The following is a 23,658-nucleotide window of genomic DNA, read 5'->3' as shown; positions in this document are numbered from 1 at the left end:
TGCCAATAAATAGTTATTTTCCCTCAGTTTATTACCATTTTACAATTTAAGAAGTTACTGTAAACCTAGAATTGTTTTCGCTCTTTTTAAATTAGCGCCTTTTGCGGGCAGTATATTTCTGTGAAATTAAATAGCCGCGAAAAACTCTGTTCTAACAAAAACGCGAAAGATTCTAGCTTCAGCTTATATAGATCGCAATAAAATGGTTCTGTGCTTACACATACCTGGATATTAATAATTCATATTCTAGTACCGTAATTGTATAACATCAGTGCACAAATCCACATTATTTCAATTGATTAACAATGTACTTATTTATGAAGCAACAGCATTTTTAATATCGATCCGTAAGGCAAACAGGGGATAAAAACAAAAACAATATGCATCTATCGAACGACATATACATGCAATTTGCAGTTGGCAGCCAATACGATATATTATTTGTAAGTAAAATATTGTGTCTATTTCTGCTAAGTGTGGATTAATCACCTATTTAAATGGCAAACAAATGACAGTGTAATAACAGCAATTTACTGACTGTCAATAATTGGAGGTGTGAATAACCGTTGATATGGATGAAAAGGATTAGGGTGCATTTATAATTGAAGGGTACAATAAAATTGAATGTTTTCGAGAATACTATAAATGCAACTATGCAGTGTTATTACCTTATTTTACTAAATATGTTCACTTGCGACTTCATATTTGCGGGATTCGCGATGGATATGATTCCGTGAAGATTTGTATCCGCGAAAATGTTCATGTTTTGAAAAACGCGAAATATAGTATCTGCGAACATTTCTAGGTTTACAGTAATTTATATCACTAAAGATTTCCTAAATGATTAATATCTACAAAGATTCATCAGTTTTTCTAAACAAGACACTGCCATATTTTCCATACTATTTGTGAACTAGAAATGTTCAAAATAGTTATCACACTGCCTCCATACATTTAGATAAAATTACTTAATATCAGACTTGCCTATTTTTATTTCATGGCATGGCAACATTTCAAGAGATAAAAAAAACCTTTCACTAAAATTCCAAAGTGAACTCTTGCATGACATAACCTCTCCGTTAACCAGTAACACTTACAGCACAAGGGGAGGAGTTCTGTCATACTTGTTTATCCAAGGACTTTCCATTCCAGCTTTGGTTTCTTGCACATTAACAGCTCAAACCATTCATTAAATAAAGTACAGGAGATCTACCATTCCAGCAGCTGGTTTAAGTACAGGCGACAGACAGGTCAGCAACTTTGGTTTCTCACACACGTAGTGGCTTAAACCATTCATTACATAAAGTACAGGGGATCTACCATTCCAGGTTTAAGTACAGGCGACAGACAGGTCAGCAACTTTGGTTTCTCATACACATAGTGGCTTAAACCATTCATTACATAAAGTACAGGGGATCTACCATTCCAGCAGCTGGTTTAAGTACAGGCGACAGATAGGTCAGCAACTTTGGTTTCTCACACACGTAGCAGCTTAAACCATTCATTACATAAAGTACAGGGGATCTACCATTCCAGCAGCTGGTTTAAGTACAGGCGACAGACTGGTCAGCAACTTTGGTTTCTCATACACATAGTGGCTTAAACCATTCATTACATAAAGTACAGGGGATCTACTATTCCAGCAGCTGGTTTAAGTACAGGCGACAGACAGGTCAGCAACTTTGGTTTCTCACACACGTAGTGGCTTAAACCATTCATTACATAAAGTACAGGGGATCTACCATTCCAGGTTTAAGTACAGGCGACAGACTGGTCAGCAACTTTGGTTTCTCATACACATAGTGGCTTAAACCATTCATTACATAAAGTACAGGGGATCTACCATTCCAGCAGCTGGTTTAAGTACAGGCGACAGACAGGTCAGCAACTTTGGTTTCTCATACACATAGTGGCTTAAACCATTCATTACATAAAGTACAGGGGATCTACCATTCCAGCAGCTGGTTTAAGTACAGGCGACAGACAGGTCAGCAACTTTGGTTTCTCACACACGTAGCAGCTTAAATCATTCATTACATAAAGTACAGGGGATCTACCATTCCAGCAGCTGGTTTAAGTACAGGCGACAGACAGGTCAGCAACTTTGGTTTCTCACACACGTAGCAGCTTAAACCATTCATTACATAAAGTACAGGGGATCTACCATTCCAGGTTTAAGTACAGGCGACAGACAGGTCAGCAACTTTGGTTTCTCACACACGTAGCAGCTTAAATCATTCATTACATAAAGTACAGAGGATCTACCATTCCAGCAGCTGGTTTAAGTACAGGCGACAGACAGGTCAGCAACTTTGGTTTCTCACACACGTAGCAGCTTAAACCATTCATTACATAAAGTACAGGGGATCTACCATTCCAGCAGCTGGTTTAAGTACAGGCGACAGACAGGTCAGCAACTTTGGTTTCTCATACACGTAGCAGCTTAAATCATTCATTACATAAAGTACAGGGGATCTACCATTCCAGGTTTAAGTACAGGCGACAGACTGGTCAGCAACTTTGGTTTCTCATACACGTAGCAGCTTAAACCATTCATTACATAAAGTACAGAGGATCTACCATTCCAGCAGCTGGTTTAAGTACAGGTGACAGACTGGTCAGCAACTTTGGTTTCTCATACACGTAGCAGCTTAAACCATTCATTACATAAAGTACAGGGGATCTACCATTCCAGCAGCTGGTTTAAATACAGGCGACAGACAGGTCAGCAACTTTGGTTTCTCACACATGTAGCAGCTTAAACCATTCATTACATAAAGTACAGGGGATCTACCATTCCAGCAGCTGGTTTAAGTACAGGCGACAGACTGGTCAGCAACTTTGGTTTCTCATACACGTAGCAGCTTAAACCATTCATTACATAAAGTACAGGGGATCTACTATTCCAGTAGCTGGTTTAAGTACAGGCGACAGACTGGTCAGCAACTTTGGTTTCTCATACACGTAGCAGCTTAAACCATTCATTACATAAAGTACAGGGGATCTACCATTCCAGCAGCTGTTTAAGTTACAGGCGACAGACTGGTCAGCAACTTTGGTTTCTCATACACGTAGCAGCTTAAACCATTCATTACATAAGTACAGGGGATCTACCATTCCAGCAGCTGGTTTAAGTACAGGCGACAGACAGGTCAGCAACTTAAGTTTCTCACACATGTAGCAGCTTAAACCATTCATTACATAAAGTACAGGGGATCTACCATTCCAGCAGCTGGTTTAAGTACAGGCGACAGACAGGTCAGCAACTTTGGTTTCTCACACATGTAGCAGCTTAAACCATTCATTACATAAAGTACAGGGGATCTACCATTCCAGCAGCTGGTTTAAGTACAGGCGACAGACAGGTCAGCAACTTTGGTTTCTCATACACGTAGCAGCTTAAATCATTCATTACATAAAGTACAGGGGATCTACCATTCCAGGTTTAAGTACAGGCGACAGACTGGTCAGCAACTTTGGTTTCTCATACACGTAGCAGCTTAAACCATTCATTACATAAAGTACAGGGGATCTACCATTCCAGCAGCTGGTTTAAGTACAGGCGACAGACTGGTCAGCAACTTTGGTTTCTCATACAGGTAGCAGCTTAAACCATTCATTACATAAAGTACAGGGGATCTACCATTCCAGCAGCTGGTTTAAGTACAGGCGACAGACTGGTCAGCAACTTTGGTTTCTCACACATGTAGCAGCTTAAACCATTCATTACATTAAGTACAGGCGACAGACTGGTCAGCAACTTAAGTTTCTCACACATGTAGCAGCTTAAATCATTCATTACATAAAGTACAGGGGATCTACCATTCCAGCAGCTGGTTTAAGTACAGGCGACAGACTGGTCAGCAACTTTGGTTTCTCACACATGTAGCAGCTTAAACCATTCATTACATAAAGTACAGGGGATCTACCATTCCAGCATCTGGTTTAAGTACAGGCGACAGACTGGTCAGCAACTTTGGTTTCTCACACATGTAGCAGCTTAAACCATTCATACATAAAGTACAGGGATCTACCCTTCCAGCAGCTGGTTTAAGTACAGGCGACAGACAGGTCAGCAACTTTGGTTTCTCATACACATAGTGGCTTAAACCATTCATTACATAAAGTACAGGGGATCTACCATTCCAGCAGCTGGTTTAAGTACAGGCGACAGACAGGTCAGCAACTTTGGTTTCTCACACATGTAGCAGCTTAAACCATTCATTACATAAAGTACAGGGGATCTACCATTCCAGCAGCTGGTTTAAGTACAGGCGACAGACAGGTCAGCAACTTTGGTTTCTCATACACATAGTGGCTTAAACCATTCATTACATAAAGTACAGGGGATCTACCATTCAAGCAGCTGGTTTAAGTACAGGCGACAGACAGGTCAGCAACTTTGGTTTCTCACACACGTAGCAGCTTAAACCGTTCATTACATAAAGTACAGGGGATCTACCATTCCAGCAGCTGGTTTAAGTACAGGCGACAGACTGGTCAGCAACTTTGGTTTCTCACACATGTAGCAGCTTAAACCATTCATTACATAAAGTACAGGGGATCTACCATTCCAGCAGCTGGTTTAAGTACAGGCGACAGACTGGTCAGCAACTTTGGTTTCTCATACACATAGTGGCTTAAATCATTCATTACATAAAGTACAGGGGATCTACCATTCCAGCAGCTGGTTTAAGTACAGGCGACAGACTGGTCAGCAACTTTGGTTTCTCACACACGTAGCAGCTTAAACCATTCATTACATAAAGTACAGGGGATCTACCATTCCAGCAGCTGGTTTAAGTACAGGCGACAGACTGGTCAGCAACTTTGGTTTCTCATACACGTAGCAGCTTAAACCGTTCATTACATAAAGTACAGGGGATCTACCATTCCAGCAGCTGGTTTAAGTACAGGCGACAGACTGGTCAGCAACTTGTTTTCTCATACACGTAGCAGCTTAAACCGTTCATTACATAAGTACAGGGGATTCTACCATTCCAGCAGCTGGTTTAAGTACAGGCGACAGACTGGTCAGCAACTTTGGTTTCTCATACACGTAGCAGCTTAAACCATTCATTACATAAAGTACAGGGGATCTACCATTCCAGGTTTAAGTACAGGCGACAGACTGGTCAGCAACTTTGGTTTCTCATACACGTAGCAGCTTAAACCGTTCATTACATAAAGTACAGGGGATCTACCATTCCAGCAGCTGGTTTAAGTACAGGCGACAGACTGGTCGCAACTTTTTGGTTTTTCATACACGTAGCAGCTTAAAAACCGTTCATTACATAAAGTACAGGGGATCTACCATTCCAGCAGCTGGTTTAAGTACAGGCGACAGACGGTCAGCAACTTTGGTTTCTCACACATGTAGCAGCTTAAACCATTCATTACATAAAGTACAGGGGATCTACCATTCCAGCAGCTGGTTTAAGTACAGGCGACAGACGGTCAGCAACTTTGGTTTCTCATACACGTACAGCTTAAACCATTCATTACATAAAGTACAGGGGATCTACCATTCCAGGTTTAAGTACAGGCGACAGACTGGTCAGCAACTTTGGTTTCTCATACACGTAGTGGCTTAAACCATTCATTACATAAAGTACAGGGGATCTACCAGCAGCTGGTTTAAGTACAGGCGACAGACTGGTCAGCAACTTTGGTTTCTCACACACGTAGCAGCTTAAACCATTCATTACATAAAGTACAGGGGATCTACCATTCCAGGTTTAAGTACAGGCGACAGACTGGTCAGCAACTTTGGTTTCTCATACACGTAGTGGCTTAAATCATTCATTACATAAAGTACAGGGGATCTACCATTCCAGCAGCTGGTTTAAGTACAGGCGACAGACTGGTCAGCAACTTTGGTTTCTCACACACGTAGCAGCTTAAACCATTCATTACATAAAGTACAGGGGATCTACCATTCCAGGTTTAAGTACAGGCGACAGACAGGTCAGCAACTTTGGTTTCTCATACACGTAGCAGCTTAAACCATTCATTACATAAAGTACAGGGGATCTACCATTCCAGCAGCTGGTTTAGTACAGGCGACAGACAGGTCAGCAACTTTGGTTCCTCATACACGTAGCAGCTTAAACCATTCATTACATAAAGTACAGGGGATCTACCATTCCAGGTTTAAGTACAGGCGACAGACAGGTCAGCAACTTTGGTTTCTCATACACGTAGTGGCTTAAACCATTCATTACATAAAGTACAGGGGATCTACCATTCCAGCAGCTGGTTTAAGTACAGGCGACAGACTGGTCAGCAACTTTGGTTTCTCATACACATAGTGGCTTAAATCATTCATTACATAAAGTACAGGGGATCTACCATTCCAGCAGCTGGTTTAAGTACAGGCGACAGACTGGTCAGCAACTTTGGTTTCTCATACACATAGTGGCTTAAATCATTCATTACATAAAGTACAGGGGATCTACCATTCCAGGTTTAAGTACAGGCGACAGACAGGTCAGCAACTTTGGTTTCTCATACACATAGTGGCTTAAATCATTCATTACATAAAGTACAGGGGATCTACCATTCCAGGTTTAAGTACAGGCGACAGACAGGTCAGCAACTTTGGTTTCTCATACACATAGTGGCTTAAATCATTCATTACATAAAGTACAGGGGATCTACCATTCCAGCAGCTGGTTTAAGTACAGGCGACAGACAGGTCAGCAACTTTGGTTTCTCACACACGTAGTGGCTTAAACCATTCATTACATAAAGTACAGGGGATCTACCATTCCAGCAGCTGGTTTAAGTACAGGCGACAGACTGGTCAGCAACTTTGGTTTCTCACACACGTAGCAGCTTAAACCATTCATTACATAAAGTACAGGGGATCTACCATTCCAGGTTTAAGTACAGGCGACAGATAGGTCAGCAACTTTGGTTTCTCATACACGTAGCAGCTTAAACCATTCATTACATAAAGTACAGGGGATCTACCATTCCAGCAGCTGGTTTAAGTACAGGCGACAGACAGGTCAGCAACTTTGGTTTCTCATACACGTAGCGGCTTAAATCATTCATTACATAAAGTACAGGGGATCTACCATTCCAGCAGCTGGTTTAAGTACAGGCGACAGACTGGTCAGCAACTTTGGTTTCTCACACACGTAGCAGCTTAAACCATTCATTACATAAAGTACAGGGGATCTACCATTCCAGCAGCTGGTTTAAGTACAGGCGACAGACTGGTCAGCAACTTTGGTTTCTCATACACATAGTGGCTTAAATCATTCATTACATAAAGTACAGGGGATCTACCATTCCAGCAGCTGGTTTAAGTACAGGCGACAGACTGGTCAGCAACTTTGGTTTCTCATACACGTAGCAGCTTAAACCGTTCATTACATAAAGTACAGGGGATCTACCATTCCAGCAGCTGGTTTAAGTACAGGCGACAGACTGGTCAGCAACTTTGGTTTCTCACACACGTAGCAGCTTAAACCATTCATTACATAAAGTACAGGGGATCTACCATTCCAGGTTTAAGTACAGGCGACAGACTGGTCAGCAACTTTGGTTTCTCATTCACGTAGCAGCTTAAACCATTCATTACATAAAGTACAGGGGATCTACCATTCCAGCAGCTGGTTTTAGTACAGGCGACAGACAGGTCAGCAACTTTGGTTTCTGATACACGTAGTGGCTTAAACCATTCATTACATACAGGAGACCTACCGTTCCAGCAGCTGGTTTAAGTACAGGCAACAGACAGGTCAGCAACTTTGGTTTCTCACACACATGTAGCGGCTTATACCATTCATTACATAAAGTACAGGAAACTTACCATTCCAGCAGCAGCTTTATGTACAGGTGACACAGACAGGTCAGCAGCCTTGATCTCCCACACCTGTACCGGCTCAAACCAGTGATCACACTCTACAGACTTGTCCCATTTGTAGTAGGATTTGGGTTTTTCTATAACATGTTCCTTAAAGAATGCTGTATGCTTCTCTAAATCTTCATCTTTAAAACCTGTACCAATCTGCAATGATAAAATTAAGTCATGAATGATTGAACAAATTATTTCAATTTGTATGTAGGTTAAAGTAAGGCATCTTTTTTATAAATATTTCAATTAGAGCCAAAGTAGGTATGATATTCATCTCCCTAGCATCCATTCTATGCCAAAGGAATCAATCCTTATTTATCACCCAGCACTGAACACTAAAAGGGAGATCAGCCAAATTGAGGAATCAAAGCTTGTGGTCTAGCACTGTGGTCCAACTTTCTAACCATAGTGACAGCCACTCACAACAAATTGCTGCAAACATCTACTTGTCCATTTGTAATGGGGGCTCAAAAATCATTTAATTTAGCTGAATTTCCAAGTCCTCATATTTGATACGAATACCTAAGCTAGAGGAGTACAAACGTCAGTCCAACTTTAAGGAAATCAATATCTTACCTTACAGATACATTGATATTCTTCATTTTCATCATCGTAGCATGCAAGCAGGAATCCTCCGTATCTACCTGTACGTTTACCTGTGCCCAGGTACCCACCCATCACTAAAACATCAAGAGTGTCTCCCATACCTTCCAAATAATCTTTTTTAACCTGTAATAATCAAATTAATAATCAAACGTTATTTTCTAGTATGTTAATTTTGTCATTACTTAAGGTATGTGATCCACAAATAAGTTCTATATAACAGTGCTATTAAAATACAGTCGACAACGTACTTGCGACCACCTCTATTAAGCGATTTTTGTATTAAACGACCAGTCAAATCCCTCCCGAACGTTTTCTGTATATAAATTCATTCCATTAAACGACTTTTTTATTAAACGACTAGCGACCACATTAATGTAGTCCCGACAGGTAAAATATTCGACAAAAGTATCTATTAAGCGACCGGGTACCAAAATTCTACCGGGCATTTCTTCATCTGTGTAATTAGCAAGTACGTTTTGCAAGTGACAGAATGCAATTAACCTTTGTATCAGTCAAACTGAAAAACAATCTAGCCATAATTTTCACGGTTTGTGGATTTTGAAACCATACATGTCTGTTCATAATAAATACAGTTACATGAACAGTTAAAAATAACTTTCCTTTTCATCTGACTGAAATTCATTAAGAGACCATTCCATTAAGAGACCACTTCTTAGCAGTCCCTTGGGTGGTCTCTTAATACAATGTCGACTGTATATAAAATATTGATGCCTGTTAACCTCATATAATTTTGGTATCATTTGAAAGTGTATTGTCTACTGAAAAAGAAAATATAAATTATATGACAAAATATGTTACAGAATTTTTATTTTTTTACTTTATAGTTTTCATGAACAGAAATCTAATTATTACAGTGTAAGATTTATCATTTAGCAGTCAAAAACATGACTGTAGTGATGCATGCATATTATTTTTGGTCATCTTATTTACCAATTCTTGATCAGCAGAAACAACTCACCCAATTATACAAAAAAACAACAACATGGTGTTACCAGATATCCAAATGTTACCTATTTGTGGATCGGATACTCTAATGCTTAATTCATAAATCAGATTATCTTTTATTACTCATAGTGATACTTTACATTCTCAAGTATATGTCAGCATTTACAGAAAATAAACTCTGCAGTTCTATTTTTTGGGGAGGTCTTACACTGATCTAACAGATGATTAACACACTGTCCAGAATTTCACGCGACACCTCGTCTTGTTATACTAAATATTCATGCTAATGTTTTTTCAAAATCAGAGTACATGACAAAGTTATCAGCCACATGAGTTTCCCTCCACCCAAAGATGCGTGTGATAACCCTTTATGCTCTCCCCTATTATTTACAGCATAAGTTTTAAATGATTACCTTAAGCCAATTATGTGACCGTTTAGCTATTTCATATGTAGCATCTACATCAAGTGTTTTCACCATTAAACCTTCACAATTTCCTGAAAAAACAAAGGTGTGTATATTTTTAAATGTAACAGATAAAATCCATGTAAATACTTCACTCATTTAAAACAACACAGGATCAATTTCATTGTAGCTTTGTTTAAGCATTGCAGTTAAGACAATATTTCACGTGTTACCTTTAAACATTTAAAATTTAAGTGACTTGTGTGGCAGGTTGTGTACACAGAGACTAATGTACCTTTAATGGACTCCTCCAAGAATTCTGAGATCTCCTCTGTATTTGAGGAAATCATTGACGTAGCAAACGTAAACTCGCCATCAACTTCTTTAAACGATGACCTCAGCAACTCTCGTCTCCGCCGGAATGGCTGACGTACCAGAGATTCTCCGTTGAGGTAGAGCAAGTCAAACGCATAAACACACACTTGTACTTTAATCTCTGCTGCATCTGCATCCTGTAGAAGACAGAGGCTTAGGGATGAAGGTGAAAAATAACCAAGTTTTTTCCTTTCATGCCACAAATTCATTACTGTTTGTAACTTAAATTTGACAGACTTGAAACCTGCTATAATTATCATTTAGCCTCATTTTACAAGTTGTATCTAGATACATGTGGCAGCTGCCTAGTCATAGTTTGTTTCAATATTTGAAAACAAATGATGATTGTCTGCCTTTAAAATATTAATTTGTACTGGAAATACATAGTCAAAACAGCCGTCAGAGACAGTGAGTTAGACTATTTCACTACTTTATAGTGAAACTGGATATGTCTGAGTAAAATATAGCTGTCACTGAAGTGATAAATAACACTGATGTATATGATGACATAAAAAACAGTTTTAAAGGCTAATGTATTTAGTAATAACAGAGGTCTCAGAATAAAAGGGACAAAATTCAAAGTAAAAAGATGGCATAATTTATAATTATATCAGCGAGAGTTATGAATCTTGTGTCTTAAGATATCAGTGGTGATTTGGAACAACTGTTTAAAGTCTGATGTATGATGCAGAACAACTATCTAGCTTGAAGCAAATTCATATGCATCGAGTAATAATAAAGTGAAAGAGTATCAAAACTGAAACCAAACTGCAAACACATGACTTGGACACCTTGCTGAGTAGAATAGCTCTGAAGTCACTTTATATAGTTGAACTAAAAATTGTAGTGAGAAGTTCGAAGAAATACAACAATACATTTTATCAATACATTTTTCTGATCTTTTTACCTTTCTTTTTCTTGTAGTAAGGACCTGGAAAGGTAGAATTTGTTTCTTTTCTGGGTCCCAGGCCACTGCCTCTGTATCTAGTACACATGATTTGACATCTTCTCCTAAACATTTCGGTAGCCGTGATATAATATCAGGGTATTTACTGGTGTTATCTTCAGAGTTCCTACTATATATCTGTATTTTACCATTCTCTAATAAATGTATCTGAAATAATGGGGAATGTATAACTAATGTACTGGCCGATTATAAACATAAGTAGTAATAATACAGACTCAAACAGTTTAACAAGAGGACCATGATGGTCCTGAATCGCTCACCTATCCCCACAAGACCCAGTGTTGAACTGAGTATGACGTCGTTATTTCTATTATTTGACATAGTGACCTAGTTTTTGAGCACATGTGACCTAGATATCATCAAGATAAAAAATTCTGACCAATTTTCATGAAGATCCATTGAAAAATATGGCCTCTAGAGAGGTCACAAGCTTTTTCTATTATTTGACCTAATGACCTAGTTTTTGAAGGCACATGACCCACTTTTAAACTTGACCTAGATATCATCAAGATGAACATTCTCACCAATTTTCAAGAAGATCTCATGAAAAATATGGCCTCTAGAGAGGTCACAAGGTTTTTCTATTTTTCGACCTACTGACCTAGTTTTTGACCGCACATGACCCAGTTACGAACCTGACCTAGATATCATCAAGCTGAATATTCTCACCAGTTTTCATGAAGATCCATTGAGAAATATGGCCTCTAGAGAGGTCACAAGGTTTTTCTATTTTTAGACCTACTGACCTAGTTTTTGACCCCACGTGACCCAGTTTCGAACCTGACCTAGATATCATCAAGGTGAACATTCTGACCAATATTCATGAAGATCTCATGAAAAATATGGCCTCTAGAGAGGTCACAAGGTTTTTCTATTTTTAGATCTACTGACCTAGTTTTTAACCCCTAGTGACCCAGTTTCGAACTTGATCTAGATATCATCAAGGTAAACATTCTGACCAATTTTCCTGAAGATCCATTGAAAAATATGGCCTCTAGAGAGGTCACAAGGTTTTTCTATTTTTAGACCTACTGACCTAGTTTTTGACCGCATGTGACCCAGTTTCGAACTTGACCTAGATATCATCAAGGTGAACATTCTGACCAATTTTCATGAAGATCCATTGAGAAATATGGCCTCTAGAGAGGTCACAAGGTTTTTCTATTTTTAGACCTACTGACCTAGTTTTTGATCCAACATGACCCAGTATTGAACATGACCTAGATATCATTAAGGTGAACATTCTGACCAACATTCATGAAGATCTCATGAAAAATATGGCCTCTAGAGAGGTCACAAGGTTTTTCTATTTTTAGATCTACTGACCTAGTTTTTACCCCCACGTGACCCAGTTTCGAACTTGACCTAGATATCATCAAGGTGAACATTCTGACCAATTTTCATTAAGATCCATTGAGAAATATGGCCTCTAGAGAGGTCAAAAGGTTTTTCTATTTTTAGACCTAATGACCTAGTTTTTGACCCCACCTGACCCAGTTTCGAACTTGACCTAGATATCATCAAGGTGAACATTCTAAACAATATTCATGAAGATCTCATGAAAAATATGGCCTCTAGAGAGGTCACAAGGTTTTTCTATTTTTAGACCTACTGACCTAGTTTTTGACCCCACGTGACCCAGTTTCGAACTTGACCTAGATATCATCAAGGTGAACATTCTGACCAATTTTCATGAAGATCTTGTGAAATATATGGCCTCTAGAGAGGTCACAAGGTTTTTCTATTTTTAGACCTACTGACCTAGTTTTTGATGGCACGTGACCCAGTTTCGAACTTGACCTAGATATCATCAAGGTGAACATTCTGACCAACTTTCATAAAGATCCCATGAAAAATGTGACCTCTAGAGTGGTCACAAGCAAAAGTTTACGGACGGACGCACGCACGCACGCACGGACGACGGACGCCGCGCAATCACAAAAGCTCACCTTGTCACTTTGTGACAGGTGAGCTAAAAACAATATAGGCATTTTATGTATCCAACATGGCATTTAAATGAGACAACAAAATATTTGACATCTTTCGTAAAAATAACATAAAACAATTATCAAAGTATTAACTTGCATTTAAATCATTCCCACACGGAACCATTTCCAATTTTTATAATTCATACTGCATAGAAAGAAAAACTTCATGACTACCATGATTCTTTATAAAGATAAGGCATTTCAGGCCTTGACCTGCACCTGGGTATTCATCATCAACCTATAACCTACCGGCCAGATAGACTCCCCGCATAAATTCTACATCCCAAACAAGTTTTACACACCAGATGTAAGTGAAAATTGATCTAAAATCAACTACTTAACTATCCAGTAAGAAATACCTTGTATTTTAGAAAGATTTCTACATTTATTTTATTGATCTGCTACTTGCAACATAATCTAATATTATGAGTCAGCTGACCAGCTTAACAAAGAAGAGATACCTGTGCTCTTTCACCATCATATTTGTATTCACATGTAAAATCGTTGTTTTCAAACCTGGCTAACACCTCGCTGATACCTTTAGTAGGATGTGCCAACATAGGCTTTAGTGGAATACCTGTAAAATAGGGAATACCACTATCATCAATGCATCACTGCAGCAAGTTGGTCTGACTGCATTCTCTGCAACTACAAATTGTTCATACATCTGCATAGCTTGTTCCCCCAGTATCTAGGACATTGACTTTACACTTAGTACCTAGATCACTGTTACCTTGACCTTTGACACCAAAAACAATTTGGGACATCACTTAAATGTGAACCAATTGAAGACAGGCTAAGTCTAAGCAATTAAAGACACTAGGTCAATCATCCTATGAATTTTGATAGCTGGTTATACAGTTACAGAGAAAGAACAATCTCTAGTTTCATGATCACTTTGACCTTGACCTCTGACCCAAATTTAGGGCCAAATCACTATATGTCCTCAACAGACAACAGGCAATCATTCTATAAAGTCTAACTGCTGAAGACTCCCTGGACAGGCTATGGAGCAAACTATATTGCTACACCAAATTGTTCAATATGCTACTTCTGAGTAGAGTAGGCAATGCTTTGGCATCTAAACATGCGCTTGCACCATAGCTTTTGACATTTAAGGAGCAACAACTTATTCAACAGGAAAATGCTGACAAAATGTACTTTCAAAACAAGCTTTCATACTGCACCTTCCTATAAAGTTTGGCTGAAATCCTTCCAGTAGTTGTAGAGGAGTAGTCTGCACAATCTTTTACAACAGATGGACAGAGGAGTAGTCTGCACCAACTTTTACAACAGATGGACAGAGGAGTAGTCTGCACCAACTTTTACAACAGATGAACAGAGGAGTAGTCTGCACCAACTTTTACAACAGATGGACAGAGGAGTAGTCTGCATCAACTTTTACAACAGATGAACAGAGGAGTAGTCTGCACCAACTTTTACAACAGATGGACAGAGGAGTAGTCTGCACCAACTTTTACAACAGATGAACAGAGGAGTAGTCTGCACCAACTTTTACAACAATGGACAGAGAGTAGTCTGCATCAACTTTACAACAATGAACAGAGAGTAGTCTGCACCAACTTTTACAACAGATGAACAGAGGAGTAGTCTGCACCAACTTTTACAACAGATGGACAGAGGAGTAGTCTGCACCAACTTTTACAACCCATGAACAGAGGAGTAGTCTGCACCAACTTTTACAACCCATGAACAGAGGAGTAGTCTGCATCAACTTTTACAACAGATGGACAGAGGAGTAGTCTGCATCAACTTTTACAACAGATGAACAGAGGAGTAGTCTGCACCAACTTTTACAACAGGTGAACAGAGGAGTAGTCTGCATCAACTTTTACAACAGGTGGACAGAGGAGTAGTCTGCACCAACTTTTACAACAGGTGGACAGAGGAGTAGTCTGCACCAACCTTTACAACCCATGGACAGAGGAGTAGTCTGCACCAACTTTTACAACCCATGGACAGAGGAGTAGTCTGCACCAACTTTTACAACAGGTGGACAGAGGAGTAGTCTGCACCAACTTTTACAACCCATGAACAGAGGAGTAGTCTGCATCAACTTTTACAACAGATGGACAGAGGAGTAGTCTGCACCAACTTTTACAACAGGTGGACAGAGGAGTAGTCTGCACCAACTTTTACAACCCATGAACAGAGGAGTAGTCTGCACCAACTTTTACAACAGATGGACAGAGGAGTAGTCTGCACCAACTTTTACAACAGGTGGACAGAGGAGTAGTCTGCACCAACTTTTACAACAGATGGACAGAGGAGTAGTCTGCATCAACTTTTACAACAGATGGACAGAGGAGTAGTCTGCACCAACTTTTACAACAGGTGGACAGAGGAGTAGTCTGCACCAACTTTTACAACCCATGAACAGAGGAGTAGTCTGCACCAACTTTTACAACAGGTGGACAGAGGAGTAGTCTGCACCAACTTTTACAACAGGTGGACAGAGGAGTAGTCTGCACCAACTTTTACAACCCATGAACAGAGGAGTAGTCTGCACCAACTTTTACAACAGGTGGACAGAGGAGTAGTCTGCACCAACTTTTACAACCCATGGACAGAGGAGTAGTCTGCATCAACTTTTACAACAGATGGACAGAGGAGTAGTCTGCACCAACTTTTACAACAGATGGACAGAGGAGTAGTCTGCACCAACTTTTACAACCGATGAACAGAGGAGTAGTCTGCACCAACTTTTACAACAGATGGACAGAGGAGTAGTCTGCACCAACTTTTACAACAGGTAAACAGAGGAGTAGTCTGCACCAACTTTTACAACCCATGAACAGAGGAGTAGTCTGCACCAACTTTTACAACAGATGGACAGAGGAGTAGTCTGCACCAACTTTTACAACAGATGGACAGAGGAGTAGTCTGCACCAACTTTTACAACCCATGAACAGAGGAGTAGTCTGCACCAACTTTTACAACAGATGGACAGAGGAGTAGTCTGCACCAACTTTTACAACAGATGGACAGAGGAGTTGTCTGCACCAACTTTTACAACCCATGAACAGAGGAGTAGTCTGCAGAGTAGTCTGTACCAACTTTTACAACCCATGAACAGAGGAGTAGTCTGCACCAACTTTTACAACAGATGGACAGAGTAGTAGTCTGCACCAACTTTTACAACCCATGGACAGAGGAGTAGTCTGCACCAACTTTTACAACCCATGGACAGAGGATTAGTCTGCACCAACTTTTACAACAGATGGACAGAAAGACTGATGAACAGCGCATAATCAATATACTCCCAACATCTGGGGTGGTCTTGTATCATTAAATCATTTGAAAGTCTCTCAACATTACATACTTTGATTAACTAATTTAGTGACAGAGGGATAAAATTTTAACCAGTTCATGTAAATTATATGTCAAGATATTAAAATCCTATGTAAGTTTTTACCTGGTGTCAATTTACATCTCTTGGGTAATTCTTCAATACCATGTTCCAACAGGCAAGGAACTATAGCTCCATAGTTAGGACACTCACTGAAAGTAAGATATCAACATTACAGGCAAAATGCAAAACATTAAAATGTTGTTTACGTGAAGGTAGAACTGAATTTGTCAAGTTGTATGGAACTTTTTTATTCTGCAGTTTGGGAAATAACTATCAATTTTAGATAATACAAGTTCGGTACTGTTCAGTTATGTCTGCTCAGTTAGCTACTGCTTATATGGGTACTGTACAGTTAGGTACTATTTAGTTTAGAGCTCCTCCTCAAGCTAAGCTATCTCTGAGAAAGGGGCATAATATGCAATCAACAACACACTGTTTATCTTATACTGATGACTTGGTTACATTAAAAAAAGACAATGATAAAGCAAATACTGATGGTAGTAACTCATGATGGTAGTTTTACTGATAGTGTAAACAAAGCATGTAAATACCAGTACAGAGTTGCACTGATGGTGTAAACGAAGCATATAAATACCAGTACAGAGTTGCACTGATGGTGTAAACGAAGCATATAAATACCAGTACAGAGTTGCACTGATGGTGTAAACGAAGCATGTAAATACCAGTAGGTAGTTTTGATGACTAGAGCTGTTTCCTCCATTTTCTGTTTCAGTGTGTCGGAGCTCATTCCCTTTCCTGCATTCAGAACCTCCGGTGGATACTCTGCAACAAAATGATACAAAGTTTGAAGTACATTACCATATATATGGATTCAGAAATACCCTACAACCATATATATGGAATCAGAAATACCCTACAACCATATACATTGAGTCAAAAATACTTTACAACCATTTACATGGAGTCAGAAATACTCTACAACCATATACACGGAGTCAGAAATACTCTACAACCATATACACGGAGTCAGAAATACTCTACAACCATATAAACGTAGTCAGAAATACTCTATAACCATATACACGGAGTCAGAAATACTCTACAACCATATACACGGAGTCAGAAATACTCTACAACCATATACACGGAGTCAGAAATACTCTATAACCATATACATTTACAGTTAAGTATTTACTATCCAGTCCTACCTTGACCAGGTGGTGTTAGGAATATAGCATTTCCTAGTGCAGTAAGAACACTCTGTTCTGCCAGACCAATCCTCAGTTTGCCACCAAGAGACCTGATGAGGTATCTAGCCTCAGACTGCCTGCACGCCACAAACATGCCCTTAATCTTGTCTATCTTCTTTGACATAACCTACAAACAGACATTTAAATTTCAATGCAAGCACAAAACAGTGTAAGTCTTGACAAAAGTCTTATAAATTTAAATTTATTCGATGAGATTAAATCGAAAAAATTAATTATTGCTTTCCAATATTTATAGTCCTGAATGAAAAGTTCAAAATTGTATATGCTCAGATTTACAATTTTTACTCTATCGAAGGGAGATCAATCTTCAAATAAAACTAAGAAAGAACATACAGAGTTGCCTGTCATAGTAGCTATCTCCTTCAGTTTGGTGAATACTGCAGGTATTGTAAGATTCTGTGGTGCAAACATTGTCCTCTGGGTACTGCGACTATTCTAAAAGGTTGAAGTTCAAGCTATATTTAAACAAGAGCTGTCACTAATGGTGACAAATGCCCCCCGCAGCGCCTTGACCTTTGACCTTGACCTTTGACTCCAAAGTCAGTAGGGGTCATGTACTCAATAAGTACTATCAGCATGTGAAGTTTGAAGGTCCTGGGTGCAGTGGTTCGCGAGTAAAGTGCCTTCATGCAAAAAGTTAACGTTGTGACGAATGAACGAACGGACGGACAGTTGAAAACTAATATGCCTCGCTTCGGGGGCATAAAAATATCCTCTCATTATATCTACAATTTTGAAATACATCCTCCAATAAGATATTCTGATTTGAGAAGAAAAAATACAACAAATATCAACTTTCATCCCGATTTGTGTGGAAGTTGTTCAATGTGTAGTCATTTTTTTTTCTTTTTACTGTTACATCCATTTTGTGTTGCTGAACTAAACCCATTTGGATGTATTACCAAATTCTAAATATTTGAGGTGAATCAAACAAGCAGTCTATAAGAAGTTTTTCTTAAGCTGTGACAGCATTTTTTATCATCATTTCAAAGACAAAGAAAAACAAGAGCACCGCCTTGCGGGTGCTGACGCTCATCTGATTTTTTTTGTATAATAGAAATATTGTCCAAGAAATCTACAGATTTTCTAAGTCCAAAAAGGGCCATAATCTTGCAAAAAGCAGGATGAGTTATGTTTCTTGATGTACAGGTCACTTATGATGGTGAAAAACTGTTGCAAGTTTTAAAGCAATAGCTTTGATAGTTTAGGAGAAAAGTGACTTAAACATAATATTCAACCAAGAAAATGATTTTTCTAAGTCCAAAAGGGGCAATAATTATTGCAAAAAGCAGGATGGAGTTATGTTGCTTGCTGTACAGGGTCAGCTTATGATGGTGAACAAGAGTTGCAAGTTTTAAAGCAAAAGCTTTGATAGTTTAGGAGAAAAGTTGACCTAAACATAAAACTTAACCAAGAAATCTGATATTTTCTAAGTACAAAAGGGGCCATAAATCTTGCAAAAAGCAAGATGGAGTTATGTTTCTTGCTATACAGGGTCAGCTTATGATGGTGAACAAGTATTCCAAGTTTCAAAGCAATAGCTTTGATAGTTTAGGAGAAAAGCTGACCTAAACATAAAACTTAACCAGGCAACGCCGACGCCGACGCCGACAACCGCTCAAGTGATGACAATAACTCATCATTTTTTTTCAAAAAATCAGATGAGCTAACTAGAGACTACTTTTGAAACAAGAGCTGCTGGAAAGAAAGCATGTTCAACTATTCAAAAATGTTTACTAGGATATTTTTAGTAGGTGTATTAGAGGATCTAAGAAACTTGATGAGTTACCACTAAAATAGTTTAAGTAATGAAAAACAGACATAAACAAGTACAAAAGAGGCAACAATTCTGAGCTGTAGAACTTTCCCCTCTTATGATGCTTAGTGAGAAAACAGACAACATAAAAACAAGATCTGTTGGAGGAAAGCAACACTCGACCATCCAACAGCCTTGTCAACTGAATGAATAAAGAAGTCGGAAAAGGGGCATAATTTTGTAAAAACTGAGTTACGGCCAGCTGTTTGGCCTTGATCTTGACTCAAACTGACTGAAAACTATTTTGCATATTGTTTCATATATGGGAAATATTTGTGTAAAGTTATCTTAAAATCATTTCTATAGTTCTAAAGACAAGGAGCCGACATGAAATACTATATATATGAACTTTTTATATAATCATTCCAAGGACAGCGCGCTCGAATATTCGAAGGACTGACAGAAGTATGGGGTCAAAATACTACCAAAGATTTTCAGACAAAAGAAGAACAAGAAGGCCAAGATGGCCCTAGGTCGCTAACCTGAGTAAGACACCATAACAGTGTAAACATGTTTTACCTAGTGATTTCATGGAGACAAATATTCTGACCAATTTTCATTAAGATTGGACCAAAAAATGTGGTCTCTCGAGTGTAAACAAGCATTTTCTTTGATTTGACTTAGTGACCTGTTTTTTTATCCAACATGACCCAGATTCGAACTTGTCTAAAATTTCATGAAAACAAACATTTTTAACAAAGTTTCAGGAAGATAAGAGCAAAAAAGTGGCCTCTAGAGTGTATACATGCTTTTCCTTTGATTTCACCTAATGACCTAGTTTTTGACCCTACGTGACCCAGATTTGAAATCATCCAAGACTTCATGATAACAAATATTCTGACCAAGTTCTATGAAGATAGAATCAAATATGTGCCCCTAGGGTGTAAACAAGCTGATTCTTTGATTTGACTTGGTGACCTAGTTTTTGACCCCACTGACCCAGATAAAAATTCATTGATATTTCATGCAGACAAACATTCTGATCAAGTTTTATGCACATCAAATGAACAAGAGTGTTAACAAGCTTTTCCTTTGATTTGACCGGGTGACCTAGTTTCTGACCCCATATGACCCAGTTTCGAACTTGGCCTAGAAATCATCAAGATAAACATTCTGAACAAGTTTCAAGAAGATAGGGTCTTAAATGTGGCCTCAAGGGAGTTAACAAGCTTTTCCTTTGATTTGATCAGATGACCTAGTTTTTGACCTGATATGATCCAATTTTGAAATTGGCCTAAATCACCAAGATAAACATTCTGACCAAGTTTCATGAAGATAGGGTCATAAATGTGGCCTCTAGGTTGTTAACAAGCTTTTCCTTTGATTGATCTGATGACCTAGTTTTTAAACAGACATGATCCAGTTTCGGTCAATACCTAGAGATCATCAAGATAATCATTCTGTGCAAATTTGTATCAAAACAAAGCATAAATGAAACCTCTATATGGCTGAAAGGGCCAAAATAGAAAACTTTGCCCCTTTTAGGGGCAGCTACTCTAGAACCCATTAAGGAATCTAGCCGGTTTTCGATAGAAACTGAGATCTTATTGTGACTTTAGTTGTGTTTAAGTATGGTTAAAATCAAATATAAAATGTCACTTCTATCGTGTTCACAAGGTACAAAACTTTTGGCTCTTTCAGGGGTCAATCAGGAGCCATAACTCTAGAACCTATGAATGGATCTGACAGATTCATCATGAAATCCAAGAGTTATTGTTGTTAAAGATATTTTGCAAGTTTGTATCAAATCAAACCATAAATGAAGTCTATTATTGCTGCAAAAGCCAAAATAGCAAATTTTGGTCCTTTAAGGGGCCATAACTCTGGAACCTGTGACGGGATCTGGCCAGTTTTCGAAAGGAACTAAGATATTATACCAATACAAGTTGTGTGCAAGTTTGACAAAATCCATTGCAAAATGTGTTCTCTATTGTGTTGTGTTCACAAGCCAAAATAGCAAATTTTGGGCCTTTAAGGGGCCATAACTCTGGAACCCATGATGAGATCTGGCCAGTTTTCCAAAGGAACCGAAATATTATGCAAATACAAGTAGTGTGCAAGTTTGATTAAAATTGATTGCAAAATGTGGTCTCTATCGTGTTCACAAGAAATTGTGAATGGACGGATGATGGACAAAATGTGATCAAAAAAGATCACCCTGTCACTACGTGACACAAGAGCTAAAAACAAAAATGTCTGCCCAAGTAAAAAAAATAGTGTTAAAACTCCTACCTCTGCAACAATACCTAGATCTCCTTTTTCTTGTGCATCTGATTTGATCTTATCCATACTGCGACCTGAAGTTTAAAGAGGTCATTCAAAGATCTAGCAGTACTTTTATGAAGTAAATTAAGACATGAGGCTTTCAGGATGCTTCAGACATTGACAGTACAGTTTAAGCTGCCAGATGTCAGTCTGTGTGAGCTCATAAGTCCACCTAACAAAATATAGAAAATAATAGGAGTATTACAGACATCAAATTCTGCCTTTTGTTCTAAAGCTTAAATGTTATAACAAGGCACCTAATCTCGATTCTGTACCAGTACTGATCTGTTCCCTGCCAGTAAGAGACAACTTCCCCACAAGAATAAGGAGAGAAGAACCAAACGCCTCAGACACATTAACTATTACTGACATTCACCTCACCTAGAGATTGTGATCACAACCTCTCAATTGAGTCTAGTGCTACATCTACACAGCTAGCTCAGTGGTTTTTTTAAGCTGACATTTTGTTTAGAGTTTCTAGGTCATAAGCAGAGAAAACCAACTCCTTACCTGTACTTTGAGCTATAGCTTTCATAAGAACTGTTTCTCCTATACCAAGTTCTACACCTTCATAGGCTGGTGCCAATTTGTTCAAGCACAAGTACACGCTGGGCAACAACTCACCAGGGGAGAGTACTATCACTGACCGAAAGAAGTTACACAAAATTTCTATAATTTTTAACCTGAAAAGTCAAATTTACAATCAGAGAAAAATATGTCAGCACTGCCTTTTTTAAAAACAAATCAAGACTTTCATTTTTTTTAGTTAATGGTATCTAGCACCTGGCTGTTGTTAAGTACCCTTTCTACAAAATAACATCTGAAGAAGCTTATTTAAAAACTCTTCAGATTTATTTTTCTATTTGGCTGGGTTTATGTGGCACCAATACAATTTAGGTCATATGGCAACTATCTTGCTTTTGATGGTGAGGGAGACCCCAAGTGCCTCTTCATGCATTATTTCAGGCATGGGTAGACAAGACTGTTCACCCGGGTAGAGCCACTGACCTTCTGTAAGCCAGCAAGAGGACTTCCTCACATGCAAGTATTCTACACCCCATGCAAGGTGTTGAACCCAGTTGCAAGATCCTTCAAAAGATTCAATAAGGTAAAATTCCATGTTCAGTCAAAACCTAATCATAAAATCAAAAAGGTCACGTGGCCTACAGTTAACACTGTCTCTATGATCTTTAAGCTGCAAGGCATTTTTTTACACAGCAACAAATGCGCTAAATCGCATGTTTGACAAAACTAAAATTCTCGAAAACTTTGTTCCCCGAAGGACAGAGGCTGCCTCTATTACAAACACATTAACATGTAATCAAGCCAGAGCGAGAAAAGAAACCTTTTATGTTCACATTTCATGACAGAGATGTATTTTTTCGGATATATCGACTGAAGACTGTATAATAACTCTATACCTTGCTGACACATTCTCAATGGCTTCAAATGTCTTTGCTAAAGCAAGATAGGGCACTCTGAAATATAAATGTTCAAATTAGTTTGGTAACAGCAAATTGTCTATGTATCTCAAAGAGTGAAAAAAAGACAAATGAAAGTTCCAAGAAAACTAGGTTTTCAATCTTTGTATCATGCCATCATATTCCATTTTAAAAAGAGCCATATTTTGTTACATATATTGAATCCAATCATGCTATTCATAGGTACCGATACAACATAGATGTGTCATTGTTGAATTCTGGCTAAAGTCATTAGTTTGACCTTGACCCTATGGCATCTAAAGGACTCTTTTTTTTTTTTCATTCCCCAAAACAGGTGATTTAAACCGCCACCCGTTC

The 23,658-nt window shown here is 38.6% G+C and overlaps 1 protein-coding gene across 1 annotated transcript in view; it reads right to left on the bottom strand.

Annotated features, from left to right (window-relative positions):
* The window catches only part of LOC123563673 (DNA ligase 1-like), a 113,234-nt gene that overhangs the window by 1,116 nt on the left and 88,460 nt on the right, over positions 1–23,658 (bottom strand). Inside the window, exons 10-22 of the mRNA XM_053534632.1 lie at positions 23,281–23,337; positions 22,370–22,542; positions 21,827–21,891; positions 18,112–18,213; positions 17,716–17,884; positions 17,230–17,329; positions 16,610–16,695; positions 13,635–13,750; positions 11,126–11,332; positions 10,139–10,355; positions 9,853–9,935; positions 8,444–8,596; positions 7,823–8,020 (exon numbers count right to left, since the gene is read on the bottom strand). Of these exons, the coding sequence (XP_053390607.1) occupies positions 7,823–8,020; positions 8,444–8,596; positions 9,853–9,935; positions 10,139–10,355; positions 11,126–11,332; positions 13,635–13,750; positions 16,610–16,695; positions 17,230–17,329; positions 17,716–17,884; positions 18,112–18,213; positions 21,827–21,891; positions 22,370–22,542; positions 23,281–23,337 (1,726 nt within the window). The remainder of the gene's footprint in view (positions 1–7,822; positions 8,021–8,443; positions 8,597–9,852; positions 9,936–10,138; positions 10,356–11,125; positions 11,333–13,634; positions 13,751–16,609; positions 16,696–17,229; positions 17,330–17,715; positions 17,885–18,111; positions 18,214–21,826; positions 21,892–22,369; positions 22,543–23,280; positions 23,338–23,658) is intronic.

The sequence above is a fragment of the Mercenaria mercenaria genome, chromosome 2 (assembly GCF_021730395.1).
Source record: "Mercenaria mercenaria strain notata chromosome 2, MADL_Memer_1, whole genome shotgun sequence".
In the NCBI taxonomy this organism is placed as follows: domain Eukaryota; kingdom Metazoa; phylum Mollusca; class Bivalvia; order Venerida; family Veneridae; genus Mercenaria; species Mercenaria mercenaria.
This window is presented reverse-complemented; position numbering and strand designations above follow the sequence as displayed.